The sequence below is a fragment of the Lithobates pipiens genome, unplaced genomic scaffold (genome assembly GCF_037356315.1).
Source record: "Lithobates pipiens isolate NorthernLeopardFrog02 unplaced genomic scaffold, aLitPip1_a1.2 Scaffold_8, whole genome shotgun sequence".
NCBI classification, from domain to species: domain Eukaryota; kingdom Metazoa; phylum Chordata; class Amphibia; order Anura; family Ranidae; genus Lithobates; species Lithobates pipiens.
In genome coordinates, this window is record NW_027507903.1 from 59,392,769 (window position 1) to 59,417,192 (window position 24,424).

At 43.2% G+C, this 24,424-nt stretch overlaps 1 protein-coding gene across 7 annotated transcripts in view; it reads left to right on the forward strand.

Moving 5' to 3' along the window:
- GABPB1 (GA binding protein transcription factor subunit beta 1) overlaps positions 1–16,690 on the forward strand; it is a 77,981-nt gene extending 61,291 nt beyond the window's left edge. For 2 of the 7 annotated variants that reach the window (XM_077472447.1, XM_077472446.1), the window contains exons 7-11: positions 896–946; positions 1,641–1,829; positions 2,212–2,327; positions 13,224–13,280; positions 14,977–16,690. In XM_077472447.1, the coding sequence (XP_077328573.1) occupies positions 896–946; positions 1,641–1,829; positions 2,212–2,327; positions 13,224–13,280; positions 14,977–15,129 (566 nt within the window). In that variant the 3' untranslated portion in view covers positions 15,130–16,690. Of the gene's footprint in view, positions 1–895; positions 947–1,640; positions 1,830–2,211; positions 2,328–2,914; positions 3,000–4,606; positions 4,935–13,223; positions 13,281–14,976 lie in introns of those variants that run through there. The other 5 variants (XM_077472452.1, XM_077472451.1, XM_077472449.1 and 2 more) reach the window with 5 other exon arrangements.
- The last annotated feature ends 7,734 nt before the right edge of the window (positions 16,691–24,424 follow it).

The following is a 24,424-nucleotide window of genomic DNA, read 5'->3' on the forward strand; positions in this document are numbered from 1 at the left end:
GTCTTTGTAAAGTACTGTTCGAGCCACTAGAGGATCTACCCATAAAGCTTTTAACCTATTTGTGGCAGTGGTCTCTGCTAGAAGGGTTAGTGAAATCCAGGCCCTCTCAATGGCTTCTGCATCATTTCACAAGACAAAATTGCCCTCTGTTGACCCTGCCTGTCTCCCCAAAGTACCTTCTAACTTCCATAGATTGGAAGAAATAGTAATCCCTTCCTTCATTTTGCGGAGACCCTAAAAACTATAGAGGCTGGATTCAATAAAATAGATGTCAGGAGATGCTTGATCGCGCACAAAGGAATGGCGATCCTCCGCAAGCCTGTTTTGCAGGTCCAAACAAAGGTAAAAAAGCATCTAAAAATACCATCACAAGGCGGATGAAGTCAGCCATCACAGAAGCATACAAAACCGCATCCTTGACACAACCTTCAAAAATAAATGCTCATTTCACAAGAGCGCTATCCACATCTTGGGCTGAAAAGACCGGAGCATCTCCCCTCCAGATATGCAAGGCTGCAACCTGGTCCAGGTTCCAGACAGTTGTAAAACATTACAGGCTGGATCTGCTTGCCACTCAAGACCAGTCCTTTGGCCGAAAAGTGCTGCAGACTGTGGTCCCACCCTGATCAGGTAGTCCTATTTTGTCCTCTGTAAGCCGTCTTGGAAGATGACTCGGAAAAACAGTGTTATTACCTGTTAACTCACTTTTTCCAGGAATCTTCCAGGAGAGCGTCCGTTCCCTCCATATTTTATGTCGACTATGTAGACATAAATGAGGATACGCTAATGAAAGTGTTTAATATTGCTTGTTCTGAGCCTTTGGTAAATTTAATACTGAGGGGCTACTGCCTATGGTTGCACTTTTATAATGTGGATCATGTGTTTCCTGTGCTAGGTGGGAGGAGCCTATCTTTCTGTAAGCCGTACTGGAAGATTCCTGGAAAAAGTGAGTTAAAGGGTTTGTAAACCCTCATAATTTTTTTTTTTTTTTTTCCATCACAAACATATCATACTTTCTTACCTCCACTGTGCAGTTAATTTTGCACAGTGTGGACCCAATCATCGTCTTCTTGGGTCCCCCCTCTTGTGGCTCCTCGCATCCATAAACCTCCCGAGTCCAGCATTTCCGTCTAGACACAGAATGCCGGACTCTGCCCCCCGGCGGCCGCGTCATTGGATTTGGAGCCAATGGCTGCTGTCAATCTGTCCAATCAGGAGCCGAGAACCCTGGACAAAGAGCTAGAGTGAGTCTCTGCTGAGGGAACGGAGGGCTCAGGTGAGTAAAATGGGTAGGATAGGATGTATTAAGGTGAAAAAACACGAGGGTTTACAACCCATTTAACATGTAACACTGTTTTCAGGAAGTGAAAGACAGCTCAAGACAGATAAAGGGATATGGCATTGGTGAAAAGCTGGAAGAACCTGATTGTCTGGCTTTGATAAGCCTTTCTAAGATAAACAATCAGCTAGCCAGAAAATGAATATCAAAAATAATGATATTTAAAATGCTATTAATAAGGGGAAAAAACATTTTTGACTGGACTTCCACCTTAAGTAAAGGGGGGGGAAAAATAGGAATACTTAAATTGCTGGCACTTACTAAAGTGGTTATTGTAAACTACATGTGTTTTTCTTTATAGTGGTGGCTACAGAAGAAGTGGTAACTGCCGAGTCTGTGGATGGTGCTATTCAGCAGGTTGTTAGCTCTGGCGGACAGCAAGTCATTACGATAGTGACGGATGGCATCCACCTTGGTAATCTCCAGTCTGGCCTTTCATCCGCTGGCATAAATCAGCCAATTATTGTCACAATGCCAGATGGCCAACAGGGTAGGTTATCCTATATAGAGTGCTTTTGTTATAGTATTTGAAAGCTATGTTTACTGTATAATCCTATAGCATCCCAAAGGGCAAATAAGTAAGGTAAGTTTTAGCACCACATCACATTCCCATCACATCATTTTGTAAGTTAACATAAATGTAGTGAGTGCAGATTCCAACTCCACAAATTATTCACTAGCCATTTAGAATCCCCCCCCCCCCCCCCCCCCTCCCAGAATCCATTCAATTTTTGTAACTAGCCATACATTAGATTTTAGTTTGTCTGCATGTATGATATGAATATGGAATACCTTCTGCAATGGTAAGAGCACTTTTGTTAAACTGTGGAGGTGGGTGTACAAATAGTTTAAACCTTTTATTCTTTTTGTAGTGTTGACAGTACCAGCAACTGATATTGCAGAAGAAACTGTGATTAGTGAAGAGCCGCCTTCTAAAAGACAGTGCATCGAAATCATTGAAAATCGTGTGGACTCTGCAGAGATAGAGGTATTATTAGCAGTCTGATACATGTACAAAGCACCATAAAACTTTTTGCTGTGCTGAGATGTTAATTTATGAACTTTATAATGGGGTCTATGAAAATATAATACAGTGGACCTGATGTAGAGAAGTACACACTCTAAATTGGTTTGACAACATACACTCTTCAATTGATCTTTTTCTAGTGATCATTTTTCACCTTTTTGCTTACTGCTAAATAATATGGATGACATGGCATTGGAAATCCTTGATTGGCCTAGTGCATTCTCTGCCCAAATTAAAGTTGTCTGGCATACACTAATTATAGTAATTGTACTATGAGAACTTTTTTTTTTCCCGGGGGAAAAAAAAAAAAAAAAAATATATATATATATATATATATATATATATATATATATATATATATATATATATATATATATATATATATATATATATATATATATATAATTTTCTGCATAGATGCTGTACATCAAGCAAATTAGTCTGCCCGTTTTGTGGGCTTTCATGTAAGTGAATGCTCATGTTTAGTGCATTATATGTTCTTGATACCCATTTTAATGCTTGATAATTTGTTCCTCTCTGTTGTGCAGTCTGTGGAAGGAAGATACGTTATGAATATACAGTATCTCTGATTTTACCATATACACGATGTGAAAGTGTCTTCAGCTGTCAAAGGTGTGCGGTTCCTACAAATTAAGAGCACTTATGGGTGTCACTTTCCAGTACTTCCACCAACTTTTATTGGATTGTTCTGTTACACCTACCTGTCTTATAGTCTTCCCATTTTCTTACTATAGTGGCTGCTAATTTATTGCAGTTTTAAAGAAAGCTAGAACACTCGCTTCCTGGTGTTTTGTTTTGAGGACTTCTGTATGCCACTCTGGGAGTAAATGGTGCAATTCTGTCAAATTTTGTATGTAGTTCATTCGGCAAGGTCATCTAAATGTACTTTTATTCTTAATCAAGTGTGTTGTACTCCTAAAATGTTTCCATAAATTATGTCACGTTTTAAGAGGCCTCTGGAGATCTCAAACTTTGTATGTTTTGTAAATCATATTAAAATACAATTGCCCAAATCAAACATTTTATGATCATTAAAATCAAGGCTCCTTACATTGGATTCCTTATTGGACCCCTTGATAAGCATTTAGTAAATAATGATCCCCAGTAGCCAAGATAAAGATATATTATATATATTTAATCTTCAAGTGTAATATCACAATAGCTCAGTTATGGTGGGAGTAACCCTCAGTACAAAACCTAGTTATAAAGATAGAAAAATATTGCTACCATTACCAAGATTGCATGAAAAGGCCTTGAGTGGTTGTACAGGCTCAAGGTTTTTTACCTTCGTGCAGCAGACAGCAAATGCTTGCCTGAGCCCCATCAGGATCCAGCAATGTGCACGAGAGCAGCGGCTTTCCGAGGTCTGTCCTTCATTGGCTGAGGCGGCACCGGAAGCCATTAGCTCTCGCTACTGTCAATCACAGCCAGTGAGCCAATGAGGTGGGGCAGAGCCACGCTCTGTGTCTGAATAGGCAGACAGGGCAGCTGTTTAGGAGCAAGCCTGCTTGGATGCCCCCAATAGAAAACTGCTTGCTGTGGGGGCAGGAGCACCAACAGGGGACACAAAGAGGAGGATCGGGGTGCAAAACCACTGCACAGAGTAGGGCAAGTATGACATATTTAAAAAAAAAAAAAAAAAAAAAAACTAATAGTCCTTTTTAGAAACTGCAAACACTGTTAGGGCCCACACATAAACAAACAGCTGCTGCACAGAAAACTGCAGGGCTTTACTGTGTGTCAGCTGCCTGTTTTGGCTGTGGCGAGCCAGCAGTAGGCAGTGGCGTCATGTTGGTTTCGGTGCATTACTTCCCCTAATTCTCCCCACCCCCCCCTTTATGTTTTCTACTCTACTTTGTTTGCTGTTGCTTAAACTTGACACTTCATTTATATCACTGTACAGCAGAGTGGTGCACTTTATCCCAGACCACTGCACCACAGCTCTGGGCCTCATTGCAGTGTGAATAGGACACGGAGAAAACAATTGTTTTCTCTGTGTCCCAGCAGTCGTGGAAAAACGCTGGTCACCGCCCTATATATGAAATTGCCCTTGTCACTATAAAACATGCATTCATAAACAAATCAAATGACTGTAGTGTAGTGATATCTCCCTCTCCTTCATTTCATCATCCTTTGTCAAAAGCTGCTGACTACCTTGAGATGACGAAGAGCTTTGGGCAGAGGTGGTGAAATTAGTATTTTCATTTTGTTTTTCATAGAGTGATGTGGATGTGAGTTCTGTTCCATTGGAGAAGCGTATATACTGGATGATTTTGCCTTCATAACTTGCGGTTCTGCACTGAGGGTGCTGATATTTCAACCTTATTGAGTGAAAGTGGTGATATACTTAAAGATATTTATGTCTATAAAAATGTTGAAATATGTTTATTTTTCTATGATGTGAATAGACTATTCATTTTATGTTTATTAGTCACACAAGTCAGTGTTTACAGAATGCTGTAAATAAAGTTGCACAGATGTTCTATTTTTTTATTTTTTAAGACATGAAATCTGATTACAAATAAACGTTTTTTACAGTAGAAATCATCAGGTATTCCTTCCTTGAAGTTACTATATTACACTACCTTTTTGATTTTATTTTTATGTAATTATGAATTATCTTAAGCGGCATTAGTGTTAATATAGTGGCAAAAGCATCTGGGTTTAATTTTCTTGTCCATGTTTTTTTTTTTTTTTTTTTTTTTATGTTTAAGAAAATTATTGTGAATTATTGTGCCCAACCTTTTTGAGGAGCGAGGGCCACTTTAGCGACTTGGTAACCAGTCGCGGGCCACAGTGAGCATAGCAGGCAGAGGTCAGTTCTGTGTCCATCCTGCATATGTAGAACAGACACTGACACAGCCTGCTCTACCCTAAGGGCCCTCCAATCTGCCCAGATAGACAGATCTCCTTCTGTTTTTGTGATCGGATTGGAGATAGGCAGGTGTAAACGGACACAAGTCCGTTTACATCCGCCGCTCTATAGAGGTGAATGGAGAGTCTATCTGAGTCCACCTGAAAAACAGAAAGACCCCGATCGGGACCATTCATGTTAAGCCCTCTGCTTCTTCTTGTGCCAGCTCTGTTCTTCACACTGATGCTCGGGGATGGTGTGTCGGGAACCCGCGATCTGGGCTTGCCGACCCGCCATCCCAGAGCAGGACGTAGTGGGCCACATCAGAGGGTGCCGCAGGCCACATGCAGTTAGGCACCCCTGGCCTAGATGTTCTCTGTCAGTGACACATTATTAATGCCTTTTACAGGCTTTCTTCATATTCATGTGCTGAACATGAACAACCCTTTGTCATTTCGTTTTTTTTGTTCCTGAGGTGCCATAACCCTAGAGTACCTAGATGAACTCCTCCCTCCTGCCTCCTCCTTCTCCCCTCTCCTCCTTCCCCCTCCTCTTCCATGAAAACATTGTGTCTTCTAATACATTATCCATGGCAGCATCACTATACTTCTCTGTAGCTTCTTTTTTGGAAGCTGTTCTAGCAAAGCTAGACTCTGCCCTGCAAGTAAAATGTGGATTACACAATGTTGGGTGATATTTTTATGTGTTGGCTTTTTTCTACCCCATTCAAACTAAGCTACATACCACCCCACTTTGTTGTGACTGGTCACAACACCCCTCTTTCACAACAATGTGGAGAAAATGTATTGAGCTTTTACTTTTCTCAACAGAATGTGAGACAATAGTTTATGAGCCAGTGCATGGTGTTCTAAAAAAAATGTTTACTCAAAAATGAGTTCACTCTAAAAAACACTTCAGTGTTTTACAGATGTTTGATATTTAGTTTTCTGGTGTAGTGGAATGGGTAAAAAAAACGTAATTGTTTGACAACACTGGGGTAAGCATTTTACCTAATTTTTGTGTATGGCCGACCTTCCTTCCTCTCTGGTACAGCATTGTCTGCAGGACAGGAAGTTGGGGAAAATCTCTCAAATGGTGCCAGGTATAGAAGTAAAAATCTGACAAGGATGCTAACCCTTCCCCATTTTATGCAAAACTAGAAGAAACATTTTTTTGGCTTGACAAGCTTTAAAGAGAAATTTAACTCAAAAAGCTATGCCAAAAAGAACAGGTAAAAGAGAAAGGACTAGTAACCAGTATTGCCCATGGTCTTCCTGAAGCTGGTCTTTTTCCTCATTACTGACATGCCATGTAATATTCTGCACTATGCCTTTGTTGCTGTCAGGCAGTAACGTCCGCTTTCACACGGCTCACTGGACACACTTGTCATTCACAGAAAGCCTTGTATTTCTCTCACTTAAATCTTGACTTTGGGTTATATCGCCACCTTCACGAGAGGACTAGGCAGAACTTACAAACACAGCACCGCCCAGAGGCGCTCCTACTGGCTATAACCCCTCACTCTGCTTCCAGCAGCTCAGGTTTTTTTTCTGCCTAGTCTAGAAGGGCCTGGCTCCCTATGGGGACCAATGGTCCTTGGAATTTTTTCTTTTTTGCTGTTTTTGGTTCCTGTGATCTATAATCAACAACCTGGCTGATTGACCAGCTGGATAATATAGATCCTGGTAGTCTCCCCAGCCTGACCATCGAGGGTGTGCAGACCTTAGCTATGCACTGGGTCGAGCGCGACGTGCCCCGTTCTGGTCCAGGGGCAGCCAGTGAGCTATATTCTCCAGGGCTCACATATGACCGGGCTATTTGTTGTCCGAGTCACAGTATGCCGTGGCCGACAGCCACCCTATACTGATTGGGTGATGGGTCTGTCTGTGGAGTGCGTCCAGCAGTCCCTGCAGGAGGGATAAGTATGTCTCCACCTGTTTAGGCAGGATGGAGCAGCTGGGCATTCCCTGGGAGGTTGATTAGGGTCTCTCTCTCTCTCTCTCCCCCACCCCCATGCTTAGGGGGTGCGGGGGTCCTCTGGGGGCTGCGCCGGGCGGTTGGTGGTCCGCTCGTCACCCCCCTTTTTGGGATATCTGCCCGAATGTGGAGGGACTGGCCGCCGCGGAAACCGTGGCCATTTTCCCTGCGTTTTCAGATGCTTTTTGCTGAGGCGGCCATTTTCTGGTAGCCTCAGGGTTGTGCTCTAGCGCTGGGTGGCTGGTTTAGACTGGTACAGCACAAAAAACGTACACCGGACACCTCGTGGCAGCCAGAGAGGAGAGTGAATGGCAGCAGCACAGCGCAGCACCTGGGTCAGGGTAGTGAGTCCTGCGGGGGCCCCTTCAGTCTGTGGCAGCTACAAGGGTGGACATTTGCTATTGCTTGTCTTAGGTGCCTAAGAGTGACAGGCGAGCGTGGGTCAGTATGGCGTCAGAAGCTTGCGCTTCTCCAGGCACCCCTGTTTTAGCAGCTGGTTCCCCTGCACCTGCGGTGCCTATGGATGCTCTGTCAGCAGTCCTGGAATCATTTGTTGCCAGGGTGGAAGCGGCGTGCAGGTTCAAGGGGGGTAAACACCCCCTCGTCTTATGGGGAGAGCTCTGATTCAAACTCGGGTCCCGCTGTGGCAGGTGGCCCCTGTTCTGATTTTTCAGAGGACGCGGACCAGAACTATTCGGACAGTGGGGAAGACTCCGCATCTGGTTTAGCGCAGGAGAAAGTGCTAGTAGGAGCACTTATCACAGCGGTGTGGGATTCCTTAAAGATGGAGGATATGGCGGGGGCATCTGTGGAGGTGTCAGTCCTCTTTGGGTCCCACAAGCCGGCCCGCACTGCTAAGGTGTTTCCGTATTTAACTCATTTTGATAAGCTTATTTACAAGAAGCGGGGAAGCCCACAGCGGGCCTTTTCAGTCCCGAGAAGAATGGCGGTGCATTAACCTTTTGAGGAGAGTTTCCTGAAAAAATGGACATCTTCTCTGGTTGTTGACCCCCGGTATCTAGGTTGAATAAGGTAACCATGATTTGGGTGGAAGGGTCCCCTGCTTTCAAGGACCCTGCCAGCAGAAGGACCGATGCGGTTGCCGGTCCATGTTTACGGTGGTGGGGTCAGCATTGCGGCCGGGGTTAGCCACAGCCCTGGTGTCAAACGCTTACTGAATGGGCTAAGTTGTTGCACCACGAGTTTGGGAAGGAACAGGTTTCCCCAGTCTGCGTGGAACTGGCAGACCAGTTGGTGCACGGCCTTAAGTATGTCTATGATGCATATAAAGGGGTGGGTCCTGCGCAAATCGTGCCACTCAAATAAAATACACAAATTCAAAATAATATAAATATGTGCATACATACAATGCCGTGAAAAAAAATATAGTCCAAAAAACAGCACGCATAAAAATATATAAAAAATATATAAAAAAATGGAAAAAAGGTTTAATGATAGAACAATAATAAAATGTCCGCTACTCAAGGCTCCCAGAACTCTCACCTTTAAACGAAGTGAATAAGCAAATCAAACAAACTCCAGGATTCTCTTATTTCATTCATAAATAATAAATAATAGCCATCAGGAAATCCAAAGGAGGGATGCAATGATACAATTCCGCCACTAGAGGGCCAGTCCCAGCTTCCAGAACAGGTGAAATGGATCTTCACTTCTATTTCACAGTGTATGGCTCAAAATAAGAGAGAGGAGGGGGAGAGAGAGAAACAGGAGACTTCCATAGTGTAGTAGTTTAAAAAACGGCAGGTAGATTTATTAAAAAGCAGTAAAGACTCTCACATTTTAATTGCAAAAACAAGCACAATCAGGAAGAGGGTATAATGACAACTTCCTCCCGCCTTACTCTACTTCCGGTTCGTCCTCTGGCCAATCCCTACGCGTTACGTCATGTGACTTCTTCATGGGGATTGTGTATGGCCCCATGAAGAAGTCACATGACGTAACGCGTAGGGATTGGCCAGAGGACGAACCGGAAGTAGAGTAAGGCGGGAGGAAGTTGTCATTATACCCTCTTCCTGATTGTGCTTGTTTTTGCAATTAAAATGTGAGAGTCTTTACTGCTTTTTAATAAATCTACCTGCCGTTTTTTAAACTACTACACTATGGAAGTCTCCTGTTTCTCTCTCTCCCCCTCCTCTCTCTTATTTTGAGCCATACACTGTGAAATAGAAGTGAAGATCCATTTCACCTGTTCTGGAAGCTGGGACTGGCCCTCTAGTGGCGGAATTGTATCATTGCATCCCTCCTTTGGATTTCCTGATGGCTATTATTTATTATTTATGAATGAAATAAGAGAATCCTGGAGTTTGTTTGATTTGCTTATTCACTTCGTTTAAAGGTGAGAGTTCTGGGAGCCTTGAGTAGCGGACATTTTATTATTGTTCTATCATTAAACCTTTTTTCCATTTTTTTATATATTTTTTATATATTTTTATGCGTGCTGTTTTTTGGACTATATTTTTTTTCACGGCATTGTATGTATGCACATATTTATATTATTTTGAATTTGTGTATTTTATTTGAGTGGCACGATTTGCGCAGGACCCACCCCTTTATATTCATTATTTGATAGTTTGTGCTCACTATTTTGTCCTGCTGCATTTTTTAGTTAGCATTTGCACTTTATATCACTCAGGCTCTTTTTCACAGCATCTGTGTTTCATTATATCTGATTTTGGATTTTGTTCCACTTTAGTCACTTATTACCACTTAGCGGCGCGAAGGCTGACCACTTTTATGTCTATGATGCAGCCCTGGATACAGCCCCTTTGCTTTCTAGAGACACAGTATCGGCGGTGGTGCTGCATCGCTTGATTTGGCCTAAATGCTGGTCTGCGGACCAGGCATCTAAGAAAGCGCTGGTGGATTTGCCTTTCCAAGGCCTCGCTGGATGACATTAAGAATGTTACTGGGGGAAAGGGTACTTTACTTCCACAGTCCAGAAAGGGTAAGGAGCCACGGCGTAGGCAGGGGCCCTCCTTTTTCCGTCAGAAGCGGCCATTTTGTTCACCCGGGTCGGCAGGTAAGCGTTCCCATTCCAACAAGGTGCCCCATTGAGGGACAAAAGTGTCCCTGGTTTCGCAAGCTGAGCAAAACATGCAAGCAAATCTGTTGCCACGTGAAGGTTCGCCCCCGCCCGACTCTCGGGTGGGGTGGGTCACCTTCGGGCATTTTCAGTCCGGTGGACATCTCTGCTTTCCGACCAGTGGGTCTGTGAACTGGTTTCATCAGGCTACAAGATAGTATTATTATTTATTTTTTTCCTCCAACCTTCATCTTCCGGCTCGTCGGGAGGCCCTGTTTGGGGCAGTACAGGACTTACTAGTGCATGGAATGATAGTACCTGTACCGACATCGGAAAATTTCAGGGATTCTACTCCAATCTGTAGTCCTGAAGAAGGAAGGGGTCTGTCCGGCCCTGGATCTCAAGGCCCTCAATTGCTTTGTGAAGGTTCAGAAAAGAATCGGTTTGTTCTGTGGTTGCTGCACTTCATCAAGGGGATTTGTTTTTGGGATTGCTTTGGCTGTCTTTTTTCAGCGACCGTTGGCAACTCACTCATTGGTGCGTACATTTGTTCAGGGGGTTCGGCATGTGGCTCCTTCAGTATGACCACTGCCCCCATGGGATTTGAATCTGGTGCTCTCGGTGCTTCAGAAACCGCCGTTTGAAAACATTAGGGAGATCCCCTTATTGACACTCTCTCAGAAAGTAGTCTTTCTAGTGGCTATTACATGTTCAAGTGGGTTTCTGAGTTGGCAGCCTTGTTGTGCAAATCTCCCTACTTGGTACTTCACAAGGATAAGGTGGTGCTGTGTCCGCAGTCTTCTTTTCTTCCGAAGGTTGGTTCGGCTTTTCATCTAAATGAGGACATGAAGACAGGAGGGCCTGGCGGTCTCATCGGCCGCCACTTCTCGGCGGATCAGACGGATCGTGGTTCAGACTTGTGCCATAAGGGGGCGGGCACCACCCTTTCCTGTCATGGCACATTCTACGAGGGCATTTTAGTGCCTCTTGGGCTTTCAACATCAAGCGTCCCTTTCCCAGGTGTGTAAGGCGGCAACCTGGTCGTCCGTTCATACCTTCACCAAATTTTACAAGGTTGATGTAGGCGCATCTTCGGATGCGTGTTTCGGCCGCAAGGTTTTGCAGATGGCTGTTTGAGGTTGCAACTCCTCTGAGGAGGAGTTCTTTTTGTTATGGGTGGAGTTTATTTTCTTTCTGTTCCCACCCCTCGTTTCTGACATTGCTTGGGGATGTCCCTAAAGTCAAAGTTTAAGTGCTGTGTCTGTCAATGAACCAAAGAAAATAGGATTTTTGTACTTACCGTAAAATCCTTTTCTCTGATGTTCATTGACATACCCAGCACTCACCCCCTCCTATTTATGTTTTTGTACTGCTTTTTGACAAACTGAGCTGCTGGAAGCAGAGTTAGGGGTTATAGCCAGTAGGACCACCCCCAGGCGGTGCTGTTTTTTTTTTTTTTTTTTTTGTGTTCTACCTAGTCCTCTCCTGAAGATGGCGATATAACCCTAAGGTCAAGATTTAAGTGCTGTATCTGTCAATGAACAGGTTTTTACAGTAAGTACGAAAACTCAATTTTTTCAATAAATACAAGGTGTTCTCATGTGCTAAACACAAGGTGGTCTTATTTTCCACTAAAAACGTCTTGCATTTAAAAAAAACTTTGATACCATAAATGTGGTTCAGGTTTTTACTTACGGTTTCTTTTGGTTGGTTTAGGAGGTGATGAGTATAATGCCTTATAAGCTTTATAATAGAGTAGCACTGGTTGGGTAAAATGATGATAAAAATTATCTCAGCTCCTCCTCTTCTCTTCTTGGAACTGGCATAGGCAGCCGCTGGCTATGGGGAGAGGTATTCCCAGTGCTCCTGACCTGTGTGTCTGCACAGTGGGACTTAGGCCCACCTCCACTTCCTCCTCAATGACAGCAGCAAGAGCCAATGGCTTCTGCTCAAATGCAGTGTAAAGAGGAAAAGAGGGTAGAAAAGATGCAGCCATGTACAGCGCAGATCTCTTCTCCCCTCTCTTCCCCTTCACACAGGGGAAGGGGGGCACAGGGACACTGAAAACAGTTTTTTACCTTAATGCAAGAAATGCATTGGGGTAAAAAAAAAACAACATATTTTTAGCTTTAGTTAACACTTTAAATGTTCCTAAGGTAGCAGAAGTGCTGATGTGCAGGGACCTTGTGTTGCCTCTTAAGTACCAGTTTTAGTCTGTAAATCAATTTTATCTGGAGCCCCATTATACCTATGCTGTATGCGAGTGTTACCCTAAATTTAGATTTAAGCTCCAGACCCTTCTATTGCTAATTATCGCCACTTATAAATACCTGTCAGTGGGCAGTAGAGGCTGTAGTATTTAATTTCTATCACTCTAGGCTGGGGTGTGTAATCCCTATTATGGCAGTTATGATCACATATGCAGCCCACGACCCAAGGGAGCACCACAGAGTGGTAGAATTAGGCACAGTTGGGTGCTAAAATACAGTTGCTAACCAACATATTTAAGGTGAAGTTATTTTATAAATTATGTGAAAAATACAAAATTCAAAACTGAAATCTGGTGAGATCATAAAGGCATTGGCGAACAAAGGAGTTGTTAAACGTTTTAATGCGGTTTATGGGGACTAGGGTTTTTTCCTTTTTTTGGTGCATATTTGCAAGGTGACCTCTGCATAGTCTTTAAATCTTTTGGATTATTTAGCACATTACAGATTAGTGTTGGCATATGCCTCAAATAACATGTCCTAATCTTCAATGCAGACTTTAGCCTCAGATGACATTTGCCTTGTATGCTAGTGCTTGTGTTTTGTCAAATATTCTATCAATAATACACTTGTAATAATATGGAGGCATTTTCATCTAACTTTCATGTTGGCTACCTGCTTTTTCCTCCTATAGGCTTTTTTTTTTTTTTAAACACTGCTTTTTGTTTCTTTTTAACTTCTCTTTGATCTGATAGATTCCAGAAACTTCTGGTTCAGAAATCTATATTGTGAATACTCAAGAGTTCTCTCAGGTATTGCTATATATTAAGACTTTATTATAGGTTTCTGAGAGACTCTCTAAATGGTTTTTATTCCATTGTGTGGGTTTTGTTTTTTCATTTTCCTATTGGTGAAAACCATGTTTTGCTACTGCCTGACATTTTTTTTCATGCATGAAAATCGTGTGGTATTTTTCTTTATTTATTTTAATCGGCCTGTTAACAAACACCCTGTTTTATTTTTAATTCCTGTATTCCTATTGTTGGTGGATGTATCTGCTGTTACATAATTTGGGCTGCAAACTTTTTCTTTACTAATTCCTAAACTGGTAAACAATGATAGTGCGACTTATGATAAATATGCTCACATTATTTTTCTTACCCGTGGCTACATTTAGAAAAGATCTCGCTGACTTCTCAGGTGATCAGAGGGATCTTGTGGCTCTTTAAGGTTTGTTTGTGTGGTAAGATGACTGAACGCACAGACCAGTACCTGTCATTAGCTGGTGTCTTTTGACCACATTTTAATATGCTGCGAAAATATTTTCCAGTGACTTTGTAGCCAAATGTCATTTTGGGGCAAATTATATAATGTCTGTTCAACAATGACATTCAAATCACATCTTTATTAGTCTGCAGCCTGGTCATAGTTTCCAATTTTGGTCTGTGGGCTAGGGAATGGTTGCTGCATTTCATGCTTCGTTTTGTACACAGCATAGCAGTTACAGATGGACATCTCATCATGCAGAGTGGAGAGGGATTTGTAAGCCTGTCAATTTTTATTGCCTCCTTTTGGCCCCGCTAGGGAGATTCACCCTCTTTTTTGTCCTGTTTACCATTATCATTGAATGTGAAAATCCAACATTTTGGGCTGTCCCCGGGAAAAGTAAGAGGGGAAATCTTCCAATGAAGACACTAGTTCTAGTGACCTGGGGGTCCCCAATGAAATCCCTTAATTGGCAGGGATCTCCTTTTTCCTTCCTGTTTGGATATGGGACACGGAGCAAAGACAAATCTCCACAATGGGAGATGGTGAAAAGGTATTACCCTCCATTCTATCCTAAATATATATAATAATATAATATAATATAATTTAATTTTTTTTTTTTACCTAATAGTTCTACTTTAAATAGTTTTTTGCTTGGCAGCTATGTTCAGATACTTTTCTTTGGCTGTTCTTTTAGTATTGGAGCAGTGCTTTCTGTACACTGAGGCATGGGGGACATGCAGATACTTCCAATAAACACTCTGATTGCATTTTGTAGAATTCTACATAAATATTCTTTACCTGTTTTGCATTTTCTTTTATTTTATTTTTTATTTTTTCTGTTTGCCAGAGAACTCTCAGTGCTGTGTATTTAGGTGCATATTTTTCTTTATTGGAAAGTGGATCTGTTGTCTTTGTATCCAAAACGCTAGCCTAAGACTTTTCACACACACATTTTGTGCAACTGCTTTATTTCTTTTCTTGCAGTTGCTGGCATCAGAAATATATTGTAAAGGGCATTTATTTGTGGAGAACTTTTGAAATGGTTAATTTTTGATATTCATTCATATATTTTATTTTTCTTTAACATAAAAAAATCCTATTCAGGCTCTGTGTGCTGTTGACCGGTCCACTTTACCAATACTTTAGTAGTTGTTGGGAAATTATGGGCTGAGCATTTGATGTATTGCTGTAAAACCATACTCTTCTTCTTTTTTTTTTTTTTTTTTTATTTCTTTGCAGGAAAGAGAATGTCTTCAGAAGCAACTTGATGACGCCAACCGAGAAGCCCAGAAATATCGCCAGCAGCTTCTTAGAAAAGAACAGGAGGCAGAGGCATACAGACAAAAGCTGGAAGCTATGACCAGGCTGCAGACTAATAAAGAAGTGGCTTAAAAGCCATTGTTGAGCGAACTTCTTTTTTTTTTAATTTTATTTTATTTTTTTGCCCCCAAAATACAGACCTGTGTACTGTAACCTGCCACAATTGGACCTTCAAATAAATGTTCTGCAAGAGAACTGATCTTCAACAAGGACCTGTTTCATACAAGTGCTGGTCTTAAAAGGTCAATCCTTATGAAAAGTATTTAAATGAAATACTGTATATAGTTTTTTTTTTTTTTTTCCTAACTGCAAAGAAGTTGATACAGATTTTTTTTTTTTTTCCTGGAAGTATGCAGAGATTCCCTTGTGAGCAAACATGGCAAGATGTATGTAAGATAAGGGGTTCATGGAGAGCACCCCGTCTTCATCATACATTGCCTACAAATACTCAGATCTGCATTGTTCTACAAACAGATCAATGAGGCCTTTTTAAGGTTACCATTTCCTTGTGGAAATGTTTGTACAGCTTTTGTTTTTTGCCTTTTTATTTTAAACTTTTTTTTTTTTTTTTTTTTCTACTAAGCAAAATGTTTTATATGTTAAAATTTGAAACTGCAGGTAGACTTGCATGTATATGAAGCTAAAATATTTTTTAAAAGACTTTTGTACATATTATACTGCATGTGGCTTTTTTTTTTTTTTTATTCCCCCCTGCACATATCATGTTTTTTGGTTTCTTTCAGAATGGATGATTCTCTTTACATAGATAACCTATATTTTGAAAAATGACAGCTATATAGGTTTTTCTGTTGATGGCATACTCCCTTTTTCCCATACCTAACTCTGTGAATAACAGAGGGAATCCTTGGAAAAAATGGACCTTTGCTATTGTGTTTGCTTAGTCATACATTCTTTAGTATCCCCCCCCCCCCCCCCATTTACTAGCACATCTGTTCTATGCACAAACTACAAACCAAATTTTATCAAGCCTTCGACATTTTCAAGACTTCATTCCAAGGAACTGGAGTGTCAAATCAAATAACTGATATATATTGTTTAATAGAAAGTGAACTGTAACCGTACAATATAATTATCTTTCTGTTAAACTTAAACATTGAATCATTGCTCTTATTTCCCAATATTCTGGATTGTTCTACTATTCTTATTTTGCTATGGCGATTGCATAACATCAGAAAAACATGACCTTACATTTTGCTGATGGGCAAACCTGGAACAGATCATTCTTGCATGGTGCAGCAGGCTGTCTCGAGCAGGCGAACACTCATGTATGGAGTACAGGGTGTCTGTCTGTATGCTTAAATAGACCAAATATGTAAAAAGAAAGGTAATCTCTCAGGAAATTCAGAGATCTGCCGCTATTTTGCATTAAATAATCAAGATGTTTTTATATAGAATTGTTTACAGAAATACACCATTCAATTGTTTATAGCTCAGTTTTCATTAAGTCTAAGAGAATTATTAAAGAACTCCAGTATAAGGGATTCTCACGTATTGCTAGTTGTGTGCTTGTTATTGTTTTTACACCAATACCTTAAAAATGAAGCAGGTGGTTATAACAAGAGCAGATTTGATGATCTGTGCATTTTACAATAAAGGAAACCTGCTTATTTCAGCTGGCCTCTTTCTTAAAATGCTTGTTGGCTGGCGGTTTGTGGTTTCAGTTCCTTCAGTCACAGATGATGAATAATTGTGCAGAAAGTGAAAGCAATAGATTACTGGATCTTTGTCAGAATTAAGACTCGTAGTACTGAAACCATTGATTGGTATGGCAGTCGGGCATTTTGTGTTTTTGGAAGCAAAGGTTAGCAGTGGCAGCCCACATTCTGTTTTTACAGATTTACCTTTAAGGAAACAATTTAAGATAAGTAAAAAAAAAAATGAAAAACTGCTTTTTACTGCTGTACAACTGTTTTGAGGCCTTTTTCCCCTTTTTAGGCCTTATGCACACTGGATATTTTTTCAGCAGCTGTATTTGGCTTCAGATGTTTTTTTTTTTTTTTTTTTTTTCTACAGTCAAACTCCCCATCATGTTATCCTTTGTGTCCATGCACACACAGGCAGTTATCAGTGTTTTTTGGCTTTAACCCCCCCCCCCCCCCCAAATCTAGTGGTCTGAATCCAAGCTGAGGTTTCCATTCACTACAGCAGGAGTTCATCCTTCCTTTCTTGAACCTTTGCAAGAGCCAGGATGGGCTCCATCTCCTGTCAACACTCTAGCAGCAGCTGCGGATGCACTGTCTACCTACCCCCTCCCTATCAAGCCTGAGCGGCCCACACACTTCCCAGGTTACTGCAAGGGAGCCTCAGGGGATATCAGAATTTCCAAAAATATTCTCCCCCATCCCCATGGCACTGCAATATAATATAGTGTGACCCCCACAGCACAGAGTCCCCACAAACACTGTAAGTTTTGCTTTAAATCAAGTCATTTTAGTGTATTTTCAGTGAAAATATTTTTACAAACATTTGTGCAAGTATCATAGAGCACATTCTTTTTTTTTTTTTTTTTTTTTCTTTCTATTTGTCCTATAATTCTAGAAAAATGCATGGTTTGGTGGGTCTTTTTAAACTCTGAAAGCTCAAAGTTGCCCTATTAGAACACCATAATTTAGTGGGGGAGGTCACGGCACTAACTTTGCATCGTTAGTACAGTGACCTCTCTGTTTCTTTTTGTTCAGCTGGTGGTTTGAACAAAAATAACTCCCGTGTCTACCCAGCATTAGTCTTCATCATCGCCTCTTTTTAAAAGAGCAGGAATTGATAAGGGAAGAAGTCAAGCCAAAATGTTAACGGAATAGTGAGTATTGCGAGTGTACAGTGTGTTGGAGATGTGTAAATCACAAAAACAAATATGTTGTCAGCAAAATGTTAGTTACTTTGCTTGCCTGGAGTTCTACTTTAACCACTTCTCGCCTGCCATATAGCAGAATGCCGTGCGCAAAGTGGTTAAATTATCCTAAGTGGAGGTCATATAAGCCACGATCGTTGGTGTGGTGTGTCAGTCTGACATTGCATCATCGATCTTGGTAAAGAGCCTCTGACGTAGGCTCTTTACCATGTGATCAGATGTGTCAAATCACAGCGCAAACAGGAAGAGCCGTTTATTGGCTTTTCCTCCACTCCCACTGACAGGTACTAGTAGGGTGTGCCGATCTGCTGCTCTCCTGATCAGGGATCTGTGCTGATTGATTCTCAGTGCAGCACTGCCCCCAAGGATGCCCACCCATGACCACCAGGGTTGCCAATCGGTGCCCAATAGAGGTGCCCATCAGTAATGCCTGCCAGTGCCTCATCAGCGCAGCCTATTAGAGCCACCTCTAAGTGCCCATCGCTGCGGCCTTTCAGTGCTGCATATTAGTGATCCATCATTAGTGCCATGTCATCAGTGCCCATCAGTGTAGCCTCATCAGTGAAGGAGAAAATGTACCCATTTACAAAATATTATAACAGAAACAACTTTTTTTTTCTCTTTTGTTCATTGATGGACACGGCTCCTTTTAATTCTTAACCTTCGGGTTATCACGCCACTTCAGGAGTGGACTAGGCAGAACATATAACACATGTAAAAACAGCAAGACTTCACAGCACCACCCAGGGGGGCGGTCGGTCCCTCTGGCTTTAACTCCTCACCCTGCTTCCTGCAGCTCAGTTTTTTTTTCTGCCTAGTGTAGGAGAAGGACTTGAGGGGACCATTGGTCCTGGGACTTTTTTTTCATTTTTTTTTCTAAAAAAAAAAAAAAAAAAAATTTGATCTGTGATCTACTAATAGCTGGCTTGGTGACAAGCTGGATAATATAGATCCTTGTAGTCTCCCCCGCCTGGTCATCAAGTGTGAGCAGACTCTAGCTATGCGCTGGGTCGGCCACGACATGCTCCTTCTGCTCCAGGGACGGCCGGGGAGCTATATGCTCTGGGGCACACATATGACCGGGCTACTGCTGTCTGTGTCAGTGTGCAGTGGCCAGCAGCCACCCTCTACTGCTCGGGTGATGGGTCTGTGGTGGAATGTGTCCAGCAATCCCAACAGGAAGGGTAAGTATGGCTCTCCCTGCCTCGGCAGAATAGAGCAGCTGGGCATTCCCTCTGAGGTCGACTAGGGGGTCTCCCACTCTCCTTTTCCTCTCTGCCTCATTCCCTCCTCCCCCTGCTGGGGCTGCTGTGTGAATGGGCATGAGGTGTGGTGTATGTACCTGGGGGGGGGGGGGCCTCCGAGCTTTGGCAGGGCTGCTCTGGCTGTTGGGGTCCGTTTTTTTGATTTTCTGCTCCTTTTTTACTGTGCTGTGAGGTGCCTGAATAAATTTACCTCAGAGGCCGCCGTCATTTTGCTGAGGCCGTGGCCATTTTCCTGTAGTCTTATGCAGTGTATGGCTGTTAGCCATTTTCTTGGTGGTTTTTGTACTAAGGATGGCCGGTGGCCATTTTCTTGTAGCCTCAGCACGTTTTTTTTTTTTTTTTTACCTCTAGTGCTGGGTCTGTGTACCTCAGAACAGCGTGGTTTTCACTCTGAGCACTTTGTGACTGAAGCAGGGCAGAGAGGTCAGTGGCAGCACAGCACAGCACTTGGTCAGGGTGGTAAGTCCTGCGGAGAGGCCCCTCAGTCTGTGAGCAGCTAGGAGGGTGGGATTTGTGCAACTTGCCTTAAGTCCCTAAGTTGTGGCAGGTGAGTGAGGGTCAGCATGGCGTTAGAAGCTGGGGCCTCTTCTCCAGACCTCCCTGCAATTGCAACTGCCTCGCCTGCAAACAATGTGGTGCCTATGGACGCTTTGTCGTGGTCCTGGAGACCTTTGTTGCTGGGGTGGAAAAGGCGCGCAGGCGCAAGGAGGGTAAAAACGCAAACCCCGCCCCCCCCCTCTTCTGGGGAGAACTCTGATTCAGACTCGGGTCCCGTGGTGACTGGTGGCCCCTGTTCTGACGTGTCAGAGGATCCGGACCAAGACTGTTCGGACAGTGAGAATGACTCTGTGTCCGGGTTAGCACAGGAAAAAGCAGTAGTGGGAGCACTTATCACTGCGGTGCGGGATACTTTGAAAATACAGGATGCAGCAGGAACCTTTTTGGGTTCTGCAAACTGGCCCATACGCCTAAGGTCTTTCCATATTTGATGTATTGTGATAAGTTCATCTGCAAGGAATGGGGAATATCTATGCCGGAAGTGGGTGCAGATACCTGTACTGTACAGGTACCTGCACCCCCTCCCCCCTGAAAGGTGCCAATTGTGGTGCCGGAGGGGGGGAGGGTTCCAATGAGCGGAAGCTCCACTTTAGGATGGAACCCCGCTTTAAGCGGGCCTCTTCTCCTGTATCAGGGACATCAGCCTCAACGGCCTCAGCCATCAGGTTCAAGGGGAAAACCCCAGGGACAGCACCAAGGTCAGAAAAGATCTCAGGGAAAGAAGCCCACCAAGCAGAGTACTAAAGCCTCCTCATGAAGAGGCACCCCCGCTTGCTTGGGTGGGGGGGAAGGCTTCTGCAATTTTCAAAGATATGGCAGGAGCAATGTCAGTGAATAGAAAAGGGGGGGGGGGGGGGGGGAACACCGCGCTACCTAACAAACTTACAGTATAATAATATCAGTGAATGACACAAACCAGCAGCTGACATACAAACAAACCAAGTCAAATAACTATGTATAACCAAAAATGCAGCGCTAGAAAAACATAAATGTGAAGTGACTAATGATGAGTGATTCGTTTGAGTGATTCGTTAGCCCAATAAGGCTAGTAATTAAGAGAACTACTCGATGACGGCATGCACAATATATGTCATGCTGCCCAATATCAAAAATAAGTGAAAAAAGGAAATTATTTTATATTAAAAAAAAATAAAGTAGCAGTCAGTCTTTGAACCAATGATTCTAGAATGTCCAACAGTGAAAGTAGTAGACAAAATAGATTGAGATGTTCTGTTGACCCGAACCGTAGAAAGCCTACAACCATCAACCAGCATTTTTCACAGAAAAAGGTAGGTACTCTTACCAGAAATGGTGGACACAAAATACCATACAGCAAATGTGTCATACAAGCTTAAAAATGCTCCACATGCCTCAAGGGATTTGTACACGCTGAATCGTGGTTGTAGCCATCCTCCAAGGAGGGGAATTTTTTGGCTTCAATCGATATCAAGGATGCCTATCTTCGTGTGCCAATATTTCCCGCTCACCAGAGGTTTCTGCGCTTCGAAGTAGAAAACCGTCATTTTCAGTTTGTAGCTCTGCCATTCGGTCTAGCCACAGCTCCTCGAGTGTTCTCAAAGATTCTGGCTCCTGCTTTAGCCAGATTAAGGGCTCAGGGCATAATGGTCCTAGCCTACTTGGACGATCTACTCTTAGTAGATCATTTGGTTTCTGGGTTAGATCACGATCTGGTAACAATGGTAAACTACCTGGAATCTCTAGGCTGGGTTCTCAACCTAGAAAAATCCTCCTTGAGGCCATCAAGGAGAGTACAGTACCTGGGACTAATCCTAGATACCAGGCAGGGAAAGTTATTTCTACCTCCAAAGAGAATCAGTTCCATTGTGGAACTAATCCATCTCATCAAGGCAAAGAAAAAGCCTTCCATTCGGATGTGCATGAGACTGTTGGGAAAGATGGTGGCCTCCTTTCGAGGCCATCCCTTACGCACAGTTTCATTCAAGATTGCTACAAAGCGCAATCCTGTCAGCCTGGAACATGGGGGTTCAGGCCTTGGATTTTCCAATTCGGCTTGTTCCCGACGTATGTCAGAGCCTAAATTGGTGGATGATCTCCAGCAACCTTCAAAAAGGAAGGTCGTTTCTACCTGCCACCTGGAAGGTTGTAACTACGGATGCCAGTCTTTTAGGCTGAGGAGTGGTTCTGGAAGAGGATTCTGTCCAGGGAAAGTGGTCTAGGTTGGAAAGAACCTTTCCTATCAATATTTTGGTAATTTGGGCAATTTGTCTGGCTCTAAGAGCCTGGACGGTCAGACTGAAGGGCTGTCCTGTCAGGATTCAGTCTGACAACGCCACAGCAGTGGCTTACATCAATCACCAGGGGGGCAAGAGGAGTTGTGCAGCCCAGAGAGAGGTGAATTGCGTTCTGTCTTGGGCAGAACACAACGTCCCTTGCCTTTCGGCAATTTTCATTCCCGGGATAGAGAATCGGAAGGCGGATTACTTGAGCCGCCAACAATTGTTTCCAGGAGAGTGGTCTCTTCACCCTGACATCTTTCTTGCGATATGTCAGAGATGGGGTACTCCGGACGTGGACCTGTTCGCGTCCAGATTAAACAACAAAGTCGACAACTCTGTGTCAAGGACATGGGATCCACTAGCTTGCGGAACAGACGCATTAGTCTTCCAATGGGATCAGTTTTCTCTGATCTATGCATTTACTCCAGTTCTGCTACTTCCACATCTTCTTCGCAGGATCAGGCAGGAACAAAAAAGAGGCGATTCTTGTGGCCCACAAGGCCTTGGTTCACTGAGATCATAAAGATGGCAGTAGGAGTTCGCTGGACTCTGCCATTACGGCCGGATCTTCTCTCGCAGGGTCCGGTATTCCATCCTACCTTACAGACGCTAAATTTGACGGTCTGTCTATTGAGACCCGCATCCTAAGGGATCGTGGGTTGTCTCCTTCAGTTATATCCACCTTGATTAATGCCAGGAAGCCAGCTTCCAGGATCATCTACTATAAAGTCTGGAAAGCATATGTTGCCTGGTGCAGAGCCAGAGGTTGGCACCCCAGGAAATAAGTTATAGGTAGAATCCTTGATTTCCTACAGATGGGATTAGAGATGAATCTGGCCTTGAATACCATCAAGGGCCAGATCTTGGCCTTGTCAGTGTTCCTTCAGTGGCCTTTAGCTTCTCACTCTTTAGTGCGTAGCTTTGTGCAGGGGATAACACGGATCAGTCCTCCGATCAGGACACACCTAAATCCTTGGGATTTGAATTTGGTCCTGTCAGCTTTGCAAATGCAACCTTTTGAACCCTTATGGGAAATTTCCCTTGGTTCTGTTGACTAGAAAGATAGTCTTTCTGGTTGCCATTTTCTTCTGCTAGAAGAGTTTCTGAACTAGAGCCTCTATCTTGTAAGGAGCCATATCGGATTATGCATAAGGATAAGGTGGTTTTACGCCCTCATGCTGAATTCCTGCCAAAGGTAGTAACAGGTTTTCACTTAAACCAAGATATTGGTCTTCCTTCATTCTTCCCAGAGCCACAATCTAGGGAAGAGAGGTTGCTACATTCCCTTGATGTAGGAAGAGCGGTCAGCTTTACCATCGCTGGTTTTAACGGCATGGCTGCTGAAAACCAGGTGCTAAAAGACTGAGGTCTGTCAGACTTTGTAATTTCCACTATGCTGAGGGCACAGAAGTCTTCTTCTCTGAATATTTACCATCGTACATGGAAGGCTTACATCTGCATGTGTGGGCAGAAGGGGTGGCGTCCCCGCACTTAGTTTCCAGGATCCTGCTGTTTTTGCAGCAAGGAGTGGATCAGAAACTTATCTTAAGCACCATCAAGGGACAGATATCAGCCTTGGCTGTCTTTTTCCAACGCCCCTTGGCGACTCGCTCATTAGTGAGTACCTTTTGTGCAAGGGGTTTGGCACGTAGTCCCTCCGGTTCGGCTACCGCTACCTCCGTGGGATCTGAATCTGGTGCTATCGGTGCGTCAGAAACCGTCGTTTGAGAACATTAGAGGGATTCCCTTGTTAACACTCTCTCAGAAAGTAGTTTTTCTAGTGGCTATTACATCTGCCAGGAGGGTTTCTGAGTTGGTGGCCTTGCCATGCAAGTCTCCCTACCTGGTCATCCACAAGGATGGTGCTATGTCTGCAGTGCGCTTTCCTTCCAAAGGTGGTTTTGGCATCCCATCTAAATTAGGACAGATATCAGCCTCAAGGGGACAGATATCAGATGTTGCCTTCCTTATGTCCTAAGCCAACACATCCAAAAGAGGTTGCCTTACATTCCCTGAATGTGGTGCGGGTTTTATGGGTGTATCTGTCTGCTACGACCCTCTTCCGGAAGTCAGACTCTGTATGTCTCGGTGGCTGGTCTGAAAAAAGGTCTGGGGGTCTCGTTGTCCACCATTTCTCGGTGGATCAGACAGATTGTTGTTCAGGCCACAAGGTTTTGCAGGCTGCTGTGTAAGGTTGCAATTACACTTTAAGTTACTAGTTTGTTGTAAAACAAGTTGGCCACTGGTTTTGATGGCAGCCGTTTAAGAGGGACTGCACTGTTGAGGTGTTCCCTTTGTTGTGAGTGAAGTTATGTTTTGCTGTTTACACCCCTCGTTTTTTGACACTGCTTGGGGACATCCCTAAGGTCAAGAATTAAAGGAGCTGTATCCATCAATGAATGAAAGAGAAAATGGGA